The following is a 13,981-nucleotide window of genomic DNA, read 5'->3' as shown; positions in this document are numbered from 1 at the left end:
AGATAAACCACACTGCTTTTATGCTCTCCTAAGACTATAAAAATTGTATGCCTTGAAGGCATGAATTTGTATGCCTTAAAAGACAAACAGCAGATGTCTTCATGTCAAGAACTGTTAAAAATTACATTACCTCCAGTTTGTTGTTACACATAAGCTATGCATAGAAATAATACACCAAAGTTCATTGATTTCATGAATAGATGTTTGTTACACCCAAACTTCAATAAATTTTTTTCAAAGAACTTCAGCTAATATTCTGTGCAGAGGAAAAGCTTTGGAATATAGCAGGGAACCAGCTCTCCTTCACCCAGCCTGAAAGCTTTAGATTAAGTCTGTAAAATGACAACTACACTCTGCAGCAACCTGAAAAAAACAAGGACCCCAGTGAGAAGAAGGTAGAAAGGGGGTGTCACTGAGCTTCAAAATGCTCCTGGGATAGAGGCGACCTGAAACATCCCAAGACAGAGTTGTGTTGGAATCAGAAGGACAACTGTCCCGCTTGGGCTCCGGACAAGAGCAAGGCAAGAATTTCAGAGAAACCTTGGGAGTGAAGATGGCAAGCAGTCAACTAAAACATATGATGTGAGGAAGACTGAAAAGCCTGGGCAGAGGGAGGAATAGCAGAGGGAGGAATAAACTGCTAAAAGGTCTCACTTCTGCAGAAGGTCCAAAAGCCTGAATCCCAATCCCCTGGCAGAAGGCTCTTCATTCCTCCCCCAGCACTTGCTCCTAGGACATGACTTTTAACAATGCCTCATGCCTGGCAAAACCAAAGCTACGTAAACCTAAGGACCTTAAGGAATTCCTCCAACTACTACTACAGCACAAAATCAAGAGTTCGAAATGTATTTTCATAATAACTTCCATCTGCCTACAAATGGCAGCAGAAAAATTTACCTTTCAATAGTCAGTACCTTGAAATCCAACAAGGATTTTATTCCACATATTTATCATGGACTAAAACTGCTGAACACGTCAGCATTAGGGTTCAATATTCTGTACTTGAAAGAATCTTAAAATGTTTTTTCAGCTATTAAATTACCACTCTACTTTACATAAAGAAGCTCAGTTGTAATTTTAACACATTTTAACGATGGCAAAAAGGTCCTACAACTCTTGAAAAGTCCTTTTTAAGAGTTTTAGAACCATACACTTAATCTGCCATCAGCTAGTGAAGTACTGCATTTTAACACCTCACATTTTTAACCTAAGTTTATTAGCTAGATAGTAGTCTCTTCAGATCTTAAGCAGAGTGGAGAAGTGTGTGTGTAAGAAGCAAAGATGCAGGAGCATCATCAATGCTTTCAAAAAGGCATCTACCTACCAACTAACAGAGGCTTCCTCTGCTTCAGGTGCACTGCTGCCATCCAACCCCTCCAAAAAACCATCATACAGGAGTTGGAGATTGAAGCCAAATCAAACCAACATTAAGCACTTCACAGACTCAGGTATTCATTTTACTTTAGCAATACAACATTCTTCTATTCTGACTTCTACCTGTAACTGTTGAGCTCTTTTGTACTATTTAAGTAAAGAGGCTTTACTGCCACTTTTGTAAATACACCTCCACACATAAATCTGCTTTCTTAAGTCAGGTAGCTGGAGGAAGAAATCCAGTAAGTCAGGCAGACACTAGTACTGAAAATGTCGTAACATGCTTCATAATCACCACTATGCACTCATCTCCAGGACAGATTTAAGGCAGAGATTTTTTTTTTTTTTTTTTTAAAGTCATTAGTAAAAGCCAAAATTATTTTTGCCTTTGTGGGAAAGGGAATGATGTATTTCATAACAATTCTTGCTCTTCTCTTGCAAAACAGTGATTCTGTACAATCCAATCTCCATGCCAAAAGCAAACTTACAAGTGTATCACTCACAGAGGACAAGAGGAAGAAAGCTAAACTGTGATATCCCATCTAACTGGATGCCAAAATCATTTAATACCTCATAGCACCTACTCTGTTCCAAAGATACACACAATTCATTAATAAGACAGATGACCCTAAAATACTGACTGAAGACTAAAGATTGAGTTTATTTAAGCGAAGTTACGCTGAACCAAAAGTGTTTGTAATTTTTCAAACCACTTGTAGGGATATTTATTTTATCAATACACAAAAAGAAGAGGCAGAACAGTGACTTTAGTTTTAATATTAGTTATTAGAAAAAAAAAAAAAAATCAGTTTTTCTAAGCCAGAAACTGTTCAAGTAGCAACTGTTACCTATTAAGTAAAAACCTAAGCATAAACATGCAATGACAAAATGCATTGCTGCTCTATGCCTCATTTATATTTTAAGAGCAAAACAGTGATGAATTTGCTTTCTGAACTCTTATACCAGACGAGTACATCCTGACGTACTTCTACATCTTTGGCTGAAAGCCACAAGTATTCAAAGCATAAGAGAATTATGATGCTTTTTTTTTCAGCTCTACATTATGTATTCTTTATGTATGTAGAAAGTGTTTACTCCACACTTCCTCCACTTCCTCTACATTGTAAACAACCTCAAGTCCTGCACCGAGTATTGTGTTTCACACAGAAATAGGCACTAACAGTATCCAAGTAAACTACAGACACTGATTGCAACAGAAAGTACTCACTGCCCACAAGAACTGCCTCCAGGGTGCCCTGTGACGTCCTCCTTCTAAGTCAGGATTTTTGCTTCCTGAATTATGCAACAAATTATATTAGCAAAGCTTAAGCTTTGATAAGACCAAAACTTGTTTTCTCATGCTTGCAATTCAGGGGTTGTTTTAGTTCACTCCTAAAGAAAAAAATCTTTACTGAGGAATATGCATAAAATAATTTTCATACAAAATTAATTCAGAGATCTGTTTTTAACAGAAACACATTTAGCTTTCTTCACAGCATTCTTTTTTCTCTGAAATCACCCAAAGATTTGGACTATTTAAAGTCAATTAATCAAAAAATGAGATACTATAATATTAATAATTTTAAATAAAATTAGACTAGTCTCAGAAAGGTCAGACTAGTCAAAACCAATTATCTTGCACACTGAATGAGTATTTCAGCATTTCCTTCTAAATGGGCTACTAGGAATCAAGTTTGAGAAGTCTGTGGAGGTGAAAGGCACTCAAACTCTCCAAGTGACAAAGGGGTGTTTTTTTTTTTTAAAGGATTAATGCACCAGTGCTAATTTCATGCCAGTTTTGCAGCAGCTTCCCCTCTTGCATCCCTCTACCGTTAATTTACTCTCAGCTTACACTACTAAAACCAGTATCAGATTCAGGTCCTTAGTCCTTTCTCTAATACCACCCAACACAAATTTATCATCCTCATAAAAGCCATGAGCTTATTTGTGATTATGGTCCAACCTAGATTCCCCGTGGCTGTGTATCACGGCAGTCCCAGCTCCTGGAGGTGTCTGTAATGTGCATCATACTGACAATATTTTAAGACAGTCTTAAAATTCCTACTATCTTGCTACATGTCATGAGATCATGAGATCAAAATGATAACCCAACATGTTGTAACTACACAACAATTTTCTTATTTCTCTGAAAGTGTATCATTATTCTACTATTGGCTCTAGGAAAAAAAAAAAAATTGAAATATTCCTAAAATGTAAATTCATGGAGTTTCAATAAGCTTGACAGCAATCATTTACTTCTCATTTAAAGGTATCATGCTACATATAAAATTGCTATTGAGGGGGAGAAAGGGGAAGGTAAAGAAAAGAGTGACTGACATAAAAGTTCGTTCTATGCGGGCTACATAGGGTGAATATCAACAAAAACAATTCTACTATATTTCGACACTTTCTTAAAGTAACTATTAGATGGTTTCCTGTACCTTGCTTGACTTCATCCATGACTTTGATTTTTTTTTTTTTTTTGAAGATGAACAGACATACAGCACATTCCACAGAGAGCTTGCACATTGCAATTTCAGACCCACAAGTCAATTCATAGTTACTGAGAACAGGACACCCACAATAAATATCACATCTTAATATACCAATTGGGTAAGGTAGATTTCTCCTGTCTGCAAGCCCTGCCAGGAAGCAGTGCCGCTGACTGCGCATGATACCCTTCTCCATGAATGATAAGGCAGAATATTCTAGTGTCAAGCCAAATTCATCCTCCGACTGGAAACGGTCAGCATCTTTAAATAAAGATTTGAATTCCTACATCGGGTAAAACACGGGAAGCACCAAAGCCTTTGCCTGGTCTCTGACAAGTTAACGCGTAGTCTTGCTACTTCTTGCTACTTCTGCCTGTCCATCACGAAGTTTATTCCAAGTCCCACCTATCCCAGTTTTGCAGACACACGGCTACTGTTCCAAGTTTGTCTGCAGCTTTGCTGAACAAAACTTCGGCTACCATATATTACAAATCGGTAATGCTACAACATTTTATTGCCTTTTTCCTATAACAGACTTAGCTCCCTGACGTTGTGTTAAACCAGACAACAGAGATAACGACTGTAGAACTATTCCCAGTCATGGGCATGGCCTGCACTGCCCTGGCACAAACCAAAAAGAGAGCCCCTCCGTGAAAGAGAAGGACGTTCAAACAAAGCTTAACTAATGGCCTACCGCTGAATTACCGTTTTTAATGACGGCAAAGGAGAGTCAGAAAAACTCAGAGAGGGTGACGAGGCCTAGCAGCACGGGCCAGAGCCCCGGCGGCGCGGCACCTCGCCGGCCAGCGCAGGCGTCATGGCGTCCGCTTTGTGCTAGCAGAGACGTGGCCTCTGCGCCCGCTTCGACGGAAGCTAACTCTGTGGATGGTCCCAAAACTGGCACCTTTCCTAGTTATACGATAGCTTTGGATCTCACAAAACCTCCCGCTGAAGACAGACAATCCCTTATGCTCAGAAGCCGTGAGACTGAGCCTTCCAACGACGACGGCCTCAGTAACTTCACTGGAAAAGCCCTTTTAAAGCAAGTTCACAAATCACCATCTTTTTAACAGGAGATCATGTGTATATACCAGCGTGATCAAATACAGCACTATTTACTAAATCCAAGAGATCCTTAATTTATACCCATTTACGATCTAATTAACTGATGCTTGAAATATCTCAGTGCTACTGTGATATCACAGCAATCACGCAAAGAAAAATACACACAATTATTCAAATTCAGTTCCATGCACTAAAGCCTTCTTGACAGGCATGTACATGCATCTCTGGGACAGAAGTCCACAGGTACTTGTCTCGGTGGGACAGGCTTAACTCAGTGCTGAATGAAGACGATGAATACATAAAGATGAATGGACATCCATTACTCCCCAGCTGGCACTTAACAGGTAGCAGGTCCTTCCTGACACTGCACCTGTGCACAGCGAATGGAATTGGTCTGCTCTTTTTTTTTTTTTAAAGCATCCCACCCTGTCCAACATTATCATTAAGGGGGGAAAAAAAAAATAAGTAAATAAACAAAAATCACACTAGAGGTTTCAGCACATGCTAAATGTCCCACTCCTATTAATTCTCACAGAAGATAATTTCTTCTTTCTTTGTTTCAGGTACATTGGAGTGAACAGACTACCCTGTGCCTCTCATTACACAGGCACGCAAACCCAGCAACGTTCTTATTTCTGTTCTTTTCCCCTCTTTCCATGCTACTCTTCCAGCCATGATGGGCCACAGAGCTCTCAGGCAACCACCGTACACTTGCTTCAGCCAGGGGAGCACTAAGGACACCTGACAAGAGCTCTTCAGATTTGCAGGGAGCACAAACCGCTTGCTACTGTGCTGAAATCTCAGAATCACGTCCTCCAGCAAATGCTTTTGACACTTCGAAACAGCTGCTCCGCTGTAGAATTCTCTGATAGAAACTCGAAAAACCTAACTGAAGGACCTAATTGAAGGGTATTAATACTCTATTTCAGACCTCTATCAGTAACTTATCTAGCACAACGGCAGGGAGCCGCTTAGCCATCAGAGCCTAGAGCAACGAGACCTTCGGCGTGAAACCCCGCCTCGAGCCCTGTGGTCCTGGGCTACAGCAGCCACGAGCGAGTCGTGCACCGAATACGCAGCTCACCTGAGCAGGCAAGGAAGGAAAGGGAAAGGCGTAACAAAGCAAAGATGGCACATTTTAACTTGGGGTCACGGGTTAATAAGAAACATTGCCATCACACACGTTTCACTTCCTCCTCCCCCCAGAGAGGGAAGCAGGGCCGGGGGAGAGAAGTTTGTGCCTCCTACGGCCGCAACTTCTTTCTTTTTCAGAGACAGCTCGATACAAGAGACTGATTCAGCAGAACTGGATATACAAAGCAAAGAATGCAAAATAAGAACTTCCTGTACTCTGAGATAAGCTTTCCTGCAGAAAGCACAAATATTCTCTGCAGTTTATTTTACCTAGACAGAAGTACAATTTCTCAGCAAGCTCTTATCCTGCTTATTGTCAGCATCCATCAATAAGTTTAAAAAAAACAAGTACTGTGGCCAGCACCTCTATAAAACCTAGTGTAGAAAAGCCCATTTAACCCGTTCTAAATATACAAATCCTGTTTGCAAGGTGCTCTGTGCCGGGATTAATGCTTCTATTGAAGTAGCATTTATAACCAGTGGGCATAGGATTCCTCAGCCTAAAGAAAAAAGGTCAACTTTGTTCATGTTCAGTTACTGAAGTTCTCAAGAAAATTACAAAACTGAAAAGTGTTTTTAATGTCTGAAACACCTTCACAGCAAAATAGTTCTAGGTTTCAGCTTCTTGTGACAACTCATACCACTATTCAGTTGCTATTACTGCTATATAGCTTACAACGTAACTTCTTCTCCTTCATTTTATTTGCTTTTAATTCAAGTCACAGAACTTTGTTCCCAACTCGCTGTCTCAGCACTCTTTTTCATAACTGCAAGCAAAGAACTGGAGGCTAACAGGAAGAAAAAAATGTAACGCCAACCGCAGCAACTTACCTACTAGGTCAGGAACAAAGTAGTAGGGGGCAATGAATGCTGCAAGCTTCATACATAAAATAGAAGTCAGTGGTAAAATAATCTGATTGAAATACTTTGTGCTTTTCCCAAGATTTTTTTCCTTATTAACAGCATGCAGGACAAACCTGCCTTAAAGTAAGAAAGGTGGAAAAAAAGCACAGAATTAATTTTTAAAGCCCCTTCCCATATACTGTAAATAAAAGCACTCATACAAAAAACATCCTGCATCACAACTCCTCCCTCACACCTCAAGAAGGTGATTTCACGAAGAGAGAATACACTGGCGATGTGCGAACCTCCTCACCCAGTCCTATGGTACCCACCGGTGAGCCATCACTGCGCTCACACCCTTGCCCAAAACCCAAGCGTACAAGGTAGCTGCAGTTCTGCCAGTCTGCAACTTATGGTCCTGATTGTTAAAAAGCAAACAGCTCTGGTATGAACCACCCTCACACTTGAAGAACGTCCTGTTTTAGGCTGCCGTTCCACAGAACAGCAACTCCAATGTTGGAGACCCCAGTAATAGATCAAAAATGCAATGCTCGCCAAACACGCAGGCAAAATCAATACGAGTTCCCTCTAAAAGATTTCAGACAAAGACCAGATTGATTTGCTTTTTTGTGCTAGCACAACCACTATACCATTTACTCTTGTCAAAGACCAGAAAAATAGCATGTGCTTATCCCTATCAAGATCAGAACTGCTCTGCTAGGTGATCTGATGGTGATAAGAACAAGGAAATACTTCTGTTAAAAACTACAGAGTTTCTAAGGGCAAAAAGTTTATAGGAAACAAGGAGGTAGAAGACGGTGAGAGTGATCAGCAACTATAGCCCCCAAAATTTCCTCAAATTATACCCTTACTTTCACATGGAGCTGACCATCTTCCAATCTAAAAGATGCTATCATACCTACTACCACTTAATATGAAACCATCCCTTGCAATATCATGTAAGCTCCAGAAAACCTATTTTACAAATTATATAGATACTTCTAATACGCCATTTTAAGGAGTGTTTTCCTTCTCCATCCCCAGCTTCATCACTTTTCTTCCCAGAATGTCTATCTACAGCTAAGGCAAAAGCAACACTCAGTGAGCACTGGCCACTCCAGAGGACCCACCCAAAGTACACATAAATTTAAGATGTGAAAATATGAACATTACCAATGGAAGGAAGACTTCTACTGCTTGGTATCTGATAAAGGAGTAGATTTATTTAGAGAAGCGTCTTAAATGTTTCTTCTCTTTTACCCATCAGATAGAGAAAATCTGACTGGAATGCTTCTGATTTTTTACTGAGGTCTGGGTTTTCTGAGGCCTATTACAGGGTCACCAACAAATGTCAAAGTCATAAGACCTTTTTTATTCGTCACCCACACCAATCACAGGATTATACTTTCTCAAAAGTAAATTTGATTTTAGCGAAGCAACTAGCTGCATACAGAACAAAATGTATCTGTATTTCACAAGCATTCTCCTCCCACTGTCTGAAATGTAGGGGCAAAATGGGAAGTCCATGCTTCTCTCTAGCTCAGATAACAATTTCACTTTAAAAAAAAAAAGTTTACAATTGTTTTTTTAGTAGATTAGTACACATAGCATGTGTAATCTGATGGGAAAGACAAGCATTCATATCTTAATAACCCCCTAATAAACTGCTCATTCCCTCAGCCTTGAATTGATTATTCTAAGAAAGTATCACTAGAGGCATCCTTCAATCTTTTACTCCTCCTGAGGGATCCAGTTTGGCCACTGTCAGAAATAAGACATTGGGATAAATGAACCTTTCGTCTGTTCCAGTATGGTTCTTGTATAGTAAAGCTCATAGTGAGTCAACAGACTGACAGCAAACTTCAGGCAACAGCTAATGTCACTGCTTAGCTGAGAACCCACTAAGATCCAGCGGCATCACATACAGGAGGCGGTAAGGATAAAACATCAATGCCATTGCAGGTGGGACTGAGACTGCGAGCTCTCAGATATTCAGCAGACCCATCAGACAGCCTGTTCTGAAATTCTCCAGTGCTTTAGTGCAACTTGAATAAAGGGAAAGAAAAAAGAGGGACCAACAGTTTACAAGGACACTACACTCAGCAATGATGACAGCAGTCAGTCAGAGGAGAGGGGTTAAAATCAAGCAGCTGGGGAGGACAGAGTGCCCTCCAGCACTTAGATTTAATAGAATCACCGATTTCGTGCTCGCTGAATCACTCTGCAAGAACAGGAAAGCAGCCTGGAAGCAAAACACTCCTCCAATGGCAAAGTTTCTCAGTCAGAGAAGTGTTTAGACTTGGCAACTAAGACAGGCTATTAGAAAAGTTTGGTATTGAAATACACGTTTGCATATCTTCACATCAAGATTCTGGAAATAAACAGCTTATGGGAAACTATGATCCATTAAACTATTAAAAGATTAAAAAAATTAAAGTTTAGTGTTAAATGATTTGTATGCTTTAAAATCACAAACTTGTACATTGAATAAAGCACAAATGAGATTTATAGTACGAGTAGAGCAAATTACTTTCACACTTCTGTAACTCATCAGCTCAAAGAGCATACAACTCCCAGCCAAAGGTTTCTAATGCAGTCTGTTTCAGTGAAAAGAAGTGAAACTGTGTTTGTTTTCCTTGTCATTGCTATTTACAGTGTGTTTAGTTGCCTGAGGGGAAAAAAAAAAGACAATTACCAAAAAGTTTCTACATACACTTTTAAACAGTATGGACCCGAAATGTGAGGCAATAAACTGAATCGTGATTAGTGTCCATAGACTTGGACACATGTCCCCAAGTAATTAAACTCACTGTGTTACAATCCGCTGTTCCTCATGATTTTTGATGCATCACTGTTGCTAAGATGGGGCAAACCACCCAGTGACCTTGTAAAAGCAGCAACGGTTTCATATGTAGGCAAAATGCCCCAGCATGGAAAAAAAAAACCAACGCAAAACCACCAAACATTTTTATTAAGCTTTTCCTCAGTGAAGTTTGTACATGTTTGTGAATTACTTACAAAGTAAAACATAAAAGATTTAAGAACAACATTGCCTAGGGCTTCAACATACTTCAGTGCTTAGTATGTTCTGGAAATTTTGCCATCCAGGCAGAAGTAGAGAGCAAGTGGAAAAGAAGAAATTTGGGTGTTTACCCTGGCATTCCCACAGCCCTTTCTCTCACCTCTTGCCAGCCATCAAGGTTAAGTATAAAAAGTGATGTATGCACTGAGCATGCAGAAATCCAGCTTTATTGTTGGATGAGTGGGGCACTAAATGGAGATGGGTATTTAAAAACAAAACAAAACAAAAAAAACCTAGCTCCTTATGTCTCCTTACATGTATTTTTAAAGATGTCCAAGTATAAATGGTTCCCTGTAAAACTTTCCTTTCAACTTGCCTGAGAAAAGGAATGCATTATTTGAGGATGCAAGCCCCAAGCTTCCACATATTACAGCATACTTAAGCTTTACCTGCTTGACCGGCCAGCTGTCTTGGTTTGAGGGACCCTGAAAACATAATTTGTCTTATTTTTCTACGAGTCACTGCTAGATACCACTACTTAGTACTTACAGTCTACTTTTGCCAAGTATATGCAAATAGGACTATTAAAACTGGCACTGTATCCAAAAGAAAGTGCTGATACCGAGGAATTGCAGCTCTTAGGGCTCAGGAGATAGCAGAAAGTTCTGGCACGTCTGCAGAACTGCAAACAATCCCTGTACTTTAGAATCATTAAAGGAGATATATTATCTATTTCAAATTGAATTCTCTGCAATCTGATGCTTGTTTAACAGCCTTGGCAATAGAAAGTGAACTGGGAGTACCAGCTCCCATGCATACAGGCAGGCCACAAGCTATCAAACTGGCAACCATGTTGGCAGTCCTCCATATATTTGATTTTATTGCCCATATATATATATATATATTTGGTGATAAAATATATACATATTAGGGGGCGTGCATGTATATATGTGTGTGTGTATATATATATAGTAGGGTGTAATATAACCACACCCACCAAAAATCACTTGCTCAGAAAACTGGCTTACTCATTCTTCACCAGACCAGGACCAGACCCTCCTCACAGGCATAAAGACCAGATTTTTCAGCTGACCTTTTCTAACCCCATATTCTGTGTTAGCTGGGTAGATGTGGCTGGTAACAAACAACTACTTTTTCTGCTTCTCTGCTGTACGGTACATATGTGCACAGCTGAGGGGGAAAGGAAGAATAAAGCCTAAGCCAGGAAATAAGCAAGACCCTTCCTCTTTAGCACCTCATCTCCAGGTATGTTGTTCAGAGGCAAGATGTATGATGTTTGAGGGGAAAAAGGTAGCAATGAGCCTGCTTTGCCTCTGCCCTTTATTCAACACATTTTAGAATAAGCCCCATTTTACTTCTTAAGGTAGGTTATTTTGTTGGGTTGGCTTTCCTGGTTATTCTGAATCAGACTTTTTTCCATGAATACTGCAGCTGCTTAAAATCAATCCCGAGTAAAACAGCCTCTCCTTGGTTTCTTCTTGGGAGTTTTACATTTTGGTTAATTTTCCTTTTACCTCACCTCAGGAGACCTTCTCAGGCCTACACACACACAGACTAAGACAGCCTCTGAGGAAACTTTGTAGTCAAGCACCAAGACTAATAAAAGCACTATTCATCTAAGTAATAGATGGAGCTTTTACGGATGAGTCAACCTATCCAGCAAAACTAGAGACATAGTTTTTGTCAATTTATACAACTCAGCAGTAAGTAAAATGACCGTATGTACATTCTAATGCAGAGGTACAAGTCAGAGTACCATTGAAAGTAATGTGCAAGAGCAAAGCTGTGGCTAAGGACTCGACCAAGTCTTCCTGTGCTCGGTGTGGTTTATCATCTACCTTTGACTTTACCCATTTGTCATTTTGGCAGCAAATGCAGAGCCTGTCAGGCCAATAAAGTATTTTACTATCTGAACTTTGCATCTTTATCAGAGCTGTGCAAACACTTACTTACTCACTCAGCTTTATGTTTTCCAGATTAGTTTAACATGTTTACAAAGTTTTATCGAGCTGAATTACCATCCTCAAGTGAATTAGAGATGTGTCAAAAAGGTTTTGCTGTGCTACTGCATCTCTTAAAAGCTGACTGCATTCGCTGATGCAGAGCGGTGGGGAAACTGGAGTTGAATGTTACTGCTGCAAGCGGAATAACGGTGATAAAAATACCTTTTCCACCTGCCAGGGGATAAAACGTAGGACAGCAGGAACAGCCAGGCTTTTGCCGGCAGGAAACAAGCTGGGGCGCCCGTGGGAAAGAGGGCTGGAAAAGAAGGGGGGTACCGGGAAAACACAGACACGGCAGCGGGGACTCGCCTCGGAGCAGGGTACCGTGCCGCAGCATCCTCCCCAGGCGGCTGCTGCTGCTTCTCTTCTCGGGAAGACACGGAGGGGACGGCGCCGCTGCCCGCCGCGGGCTCCGCGCCCCGGGGCCGGCACGGCGCGCCCCGGGGCCGGCACGGCGCTCCCCGGGGCCGCCCGCCGGCCCCCCGCCGCCCCGAAGGAAGAGGAAGCGCCGCCCGGCCCGCAGGAAGTACCGCTGCCCCACCGCCGGCCCCGGCGGCCCGGCAGCTCCTCAGCCGCTGCGCCGCGACAGGTGGTGGCGGCGGCGGCGGCGAGAGGCCGCCCGGCCCCCCCCCCCCCACCCGCCCCGCCGCCGCCGCCGCCGCCGCCTTCGGGCCCGGCTCCCGCTCCGCAGGCAGCGCCCGGCCGCGGAAGGCTTCTCCGTCCCCGGCGGGCGGCCGCGGTGAGGGAAGGGGCTCCCGCCCTCGGCGCCCGGCCACCCGGGCCGCCGCGGCGCACCTGGCCCGGCCGCCCTTTACCTTGTTGAGGTGGGGGTCGCGGAGCACGTCGTAGCCCCTCTTCATGGTGGCCTGCAGGGGCCGGCCGGCGTCCCGGCTCCCGGCTGCCTTCCCTGCTTGCATGGCGAGGCGAGGCGAGGCTCACTGCCGTCAGGTCGCTGCGGGAGCGGAGGCAAAGCGGCGGCTCCTCCTGCTGAGGTGACCGCCCGGCGGGGTGGGATGATCCTACCGGGAGGGAGGGGGCAGAGCCGCGGCAAGGCGCCGCCGCCGCCGCCGCCGCCGGGAGGGGGGTCACCGGGCCGCCGCTGAGTCACCGGCAGCTCCGCGCAGCCCCGGCGGGCGGGCGAGCCCCCAGGTGCAGCCTCGCCCGGCGTTCGCGAGGGGCTTCGACCGCCCTCATGGCGCCTGAGAGAGCCCCTCCAGGTCGCCGTGTCACCGTTAGACACGGGCTGGTCTCTCATCGCCCGCGGAGGGGAAACGGCAGCGGCGGGTCTCCCTCGCCCCGCCGGGTTTTACACGGGACCCGGCGTTACCCAGAGCGGGGAGCGCAACCGCTTAAGGCTGACAAGCACCGCGTCGTGATACAGCTCGTGGACCTGCGAGCCCGGGCAGGGGCTCTCGGCTGGGACCGACCCCCCGCACTCGGCCACACGCAGAAGCCGGGCCTGCGCGCCGTATTAACGGCCAGGTTTCACTTTCCTTCTGCTATTAAATGACCATGAAGTACAACCTTTCCGAAGGGGATGGGCTGCAGAGCCTTGTACGGTTCAGGAGCATGTGTTCGATGTAATTAGCTCTGGGTTGGGGCGGGGGGGGGGGGGGCGTGTGCCAGCCTCAGCTGTGCTGGTTGGGGTTACGCCTGGTCGGGATGGAGAGTATTAAGGCAGAGCAGGTGTTAGCCGGCTTGTACCGCTATCCCGAACATTTGTTTGCAGTATGTTCTGAAATTGTTTGCATACGATCTGTTGCGTACTGTATGACTGTGGCTTTATTCCTGTAAATTCATGTGTGTAAGCAGAAATAATTTCCATACGGCTACCATAGTCCTGCTAGAGAAATTACGCATCTCAAGCTGTGTGGCTAGAAAAATACTTAAGGATAGAGGGGTTTGCTCTCTGTTGTCAAGCAGCAACAAACAGATCAAAATTTTGCAGCTTTTTTAAACTTACCTCTTCCCATTTAATCTGTAGGCCTTGTATCCATTCTACTACCTCATACTTTATTAAAAAAAAA

At 43.5% G+C, this 13,981-nt stretch overlaps 1 protein-coding gene across 1 annotated transcript in view; it reads right to left on the bottom strand.

The window, feature by feature from the left end:
- ME1 (malic enzyme 1) overlaps nucleotides 1–12,908 on the bottom strand; it is a 187,561-nt gene extending 174,653 nt beyond the window's left edge. The window contains exon 1 of the mRNA XM_030040684.2: nucleotides 12,770–12,908. Within this exon, the coding sequence (XP_029896544.1) occupies nucleotides 12,770–12,871 (102 nt within the window). The 5' untranslated portion in view covers nucleotides 12,872–12,908. The remainder of the gene's footprint in view (nucleotides 1–12,769) is intronic.
- Nucleotides 12,909–13,981: the final 1,073 nt, after the last annotated feature.

This window comes from Aquila chrysaetos, chromosome 2, assembly GCF_900496995.4.
Source record: "Aquila chrysaetos chrysaetos chromosome 2, bAquChr1.4, whole genome shotgun sequence".
Taxonomy (NCBI): domain Eukaryota; kingdom Metazoa; phylum Chordata; class Aves; order Accipitriformes; family Accipitridae; genus Aquila; species Aquila chrysaetos.
Note: the sequence above shows the minus strand (reverse complement) of the source record. Positions and strands in the feature narration are given on the sequence as shown.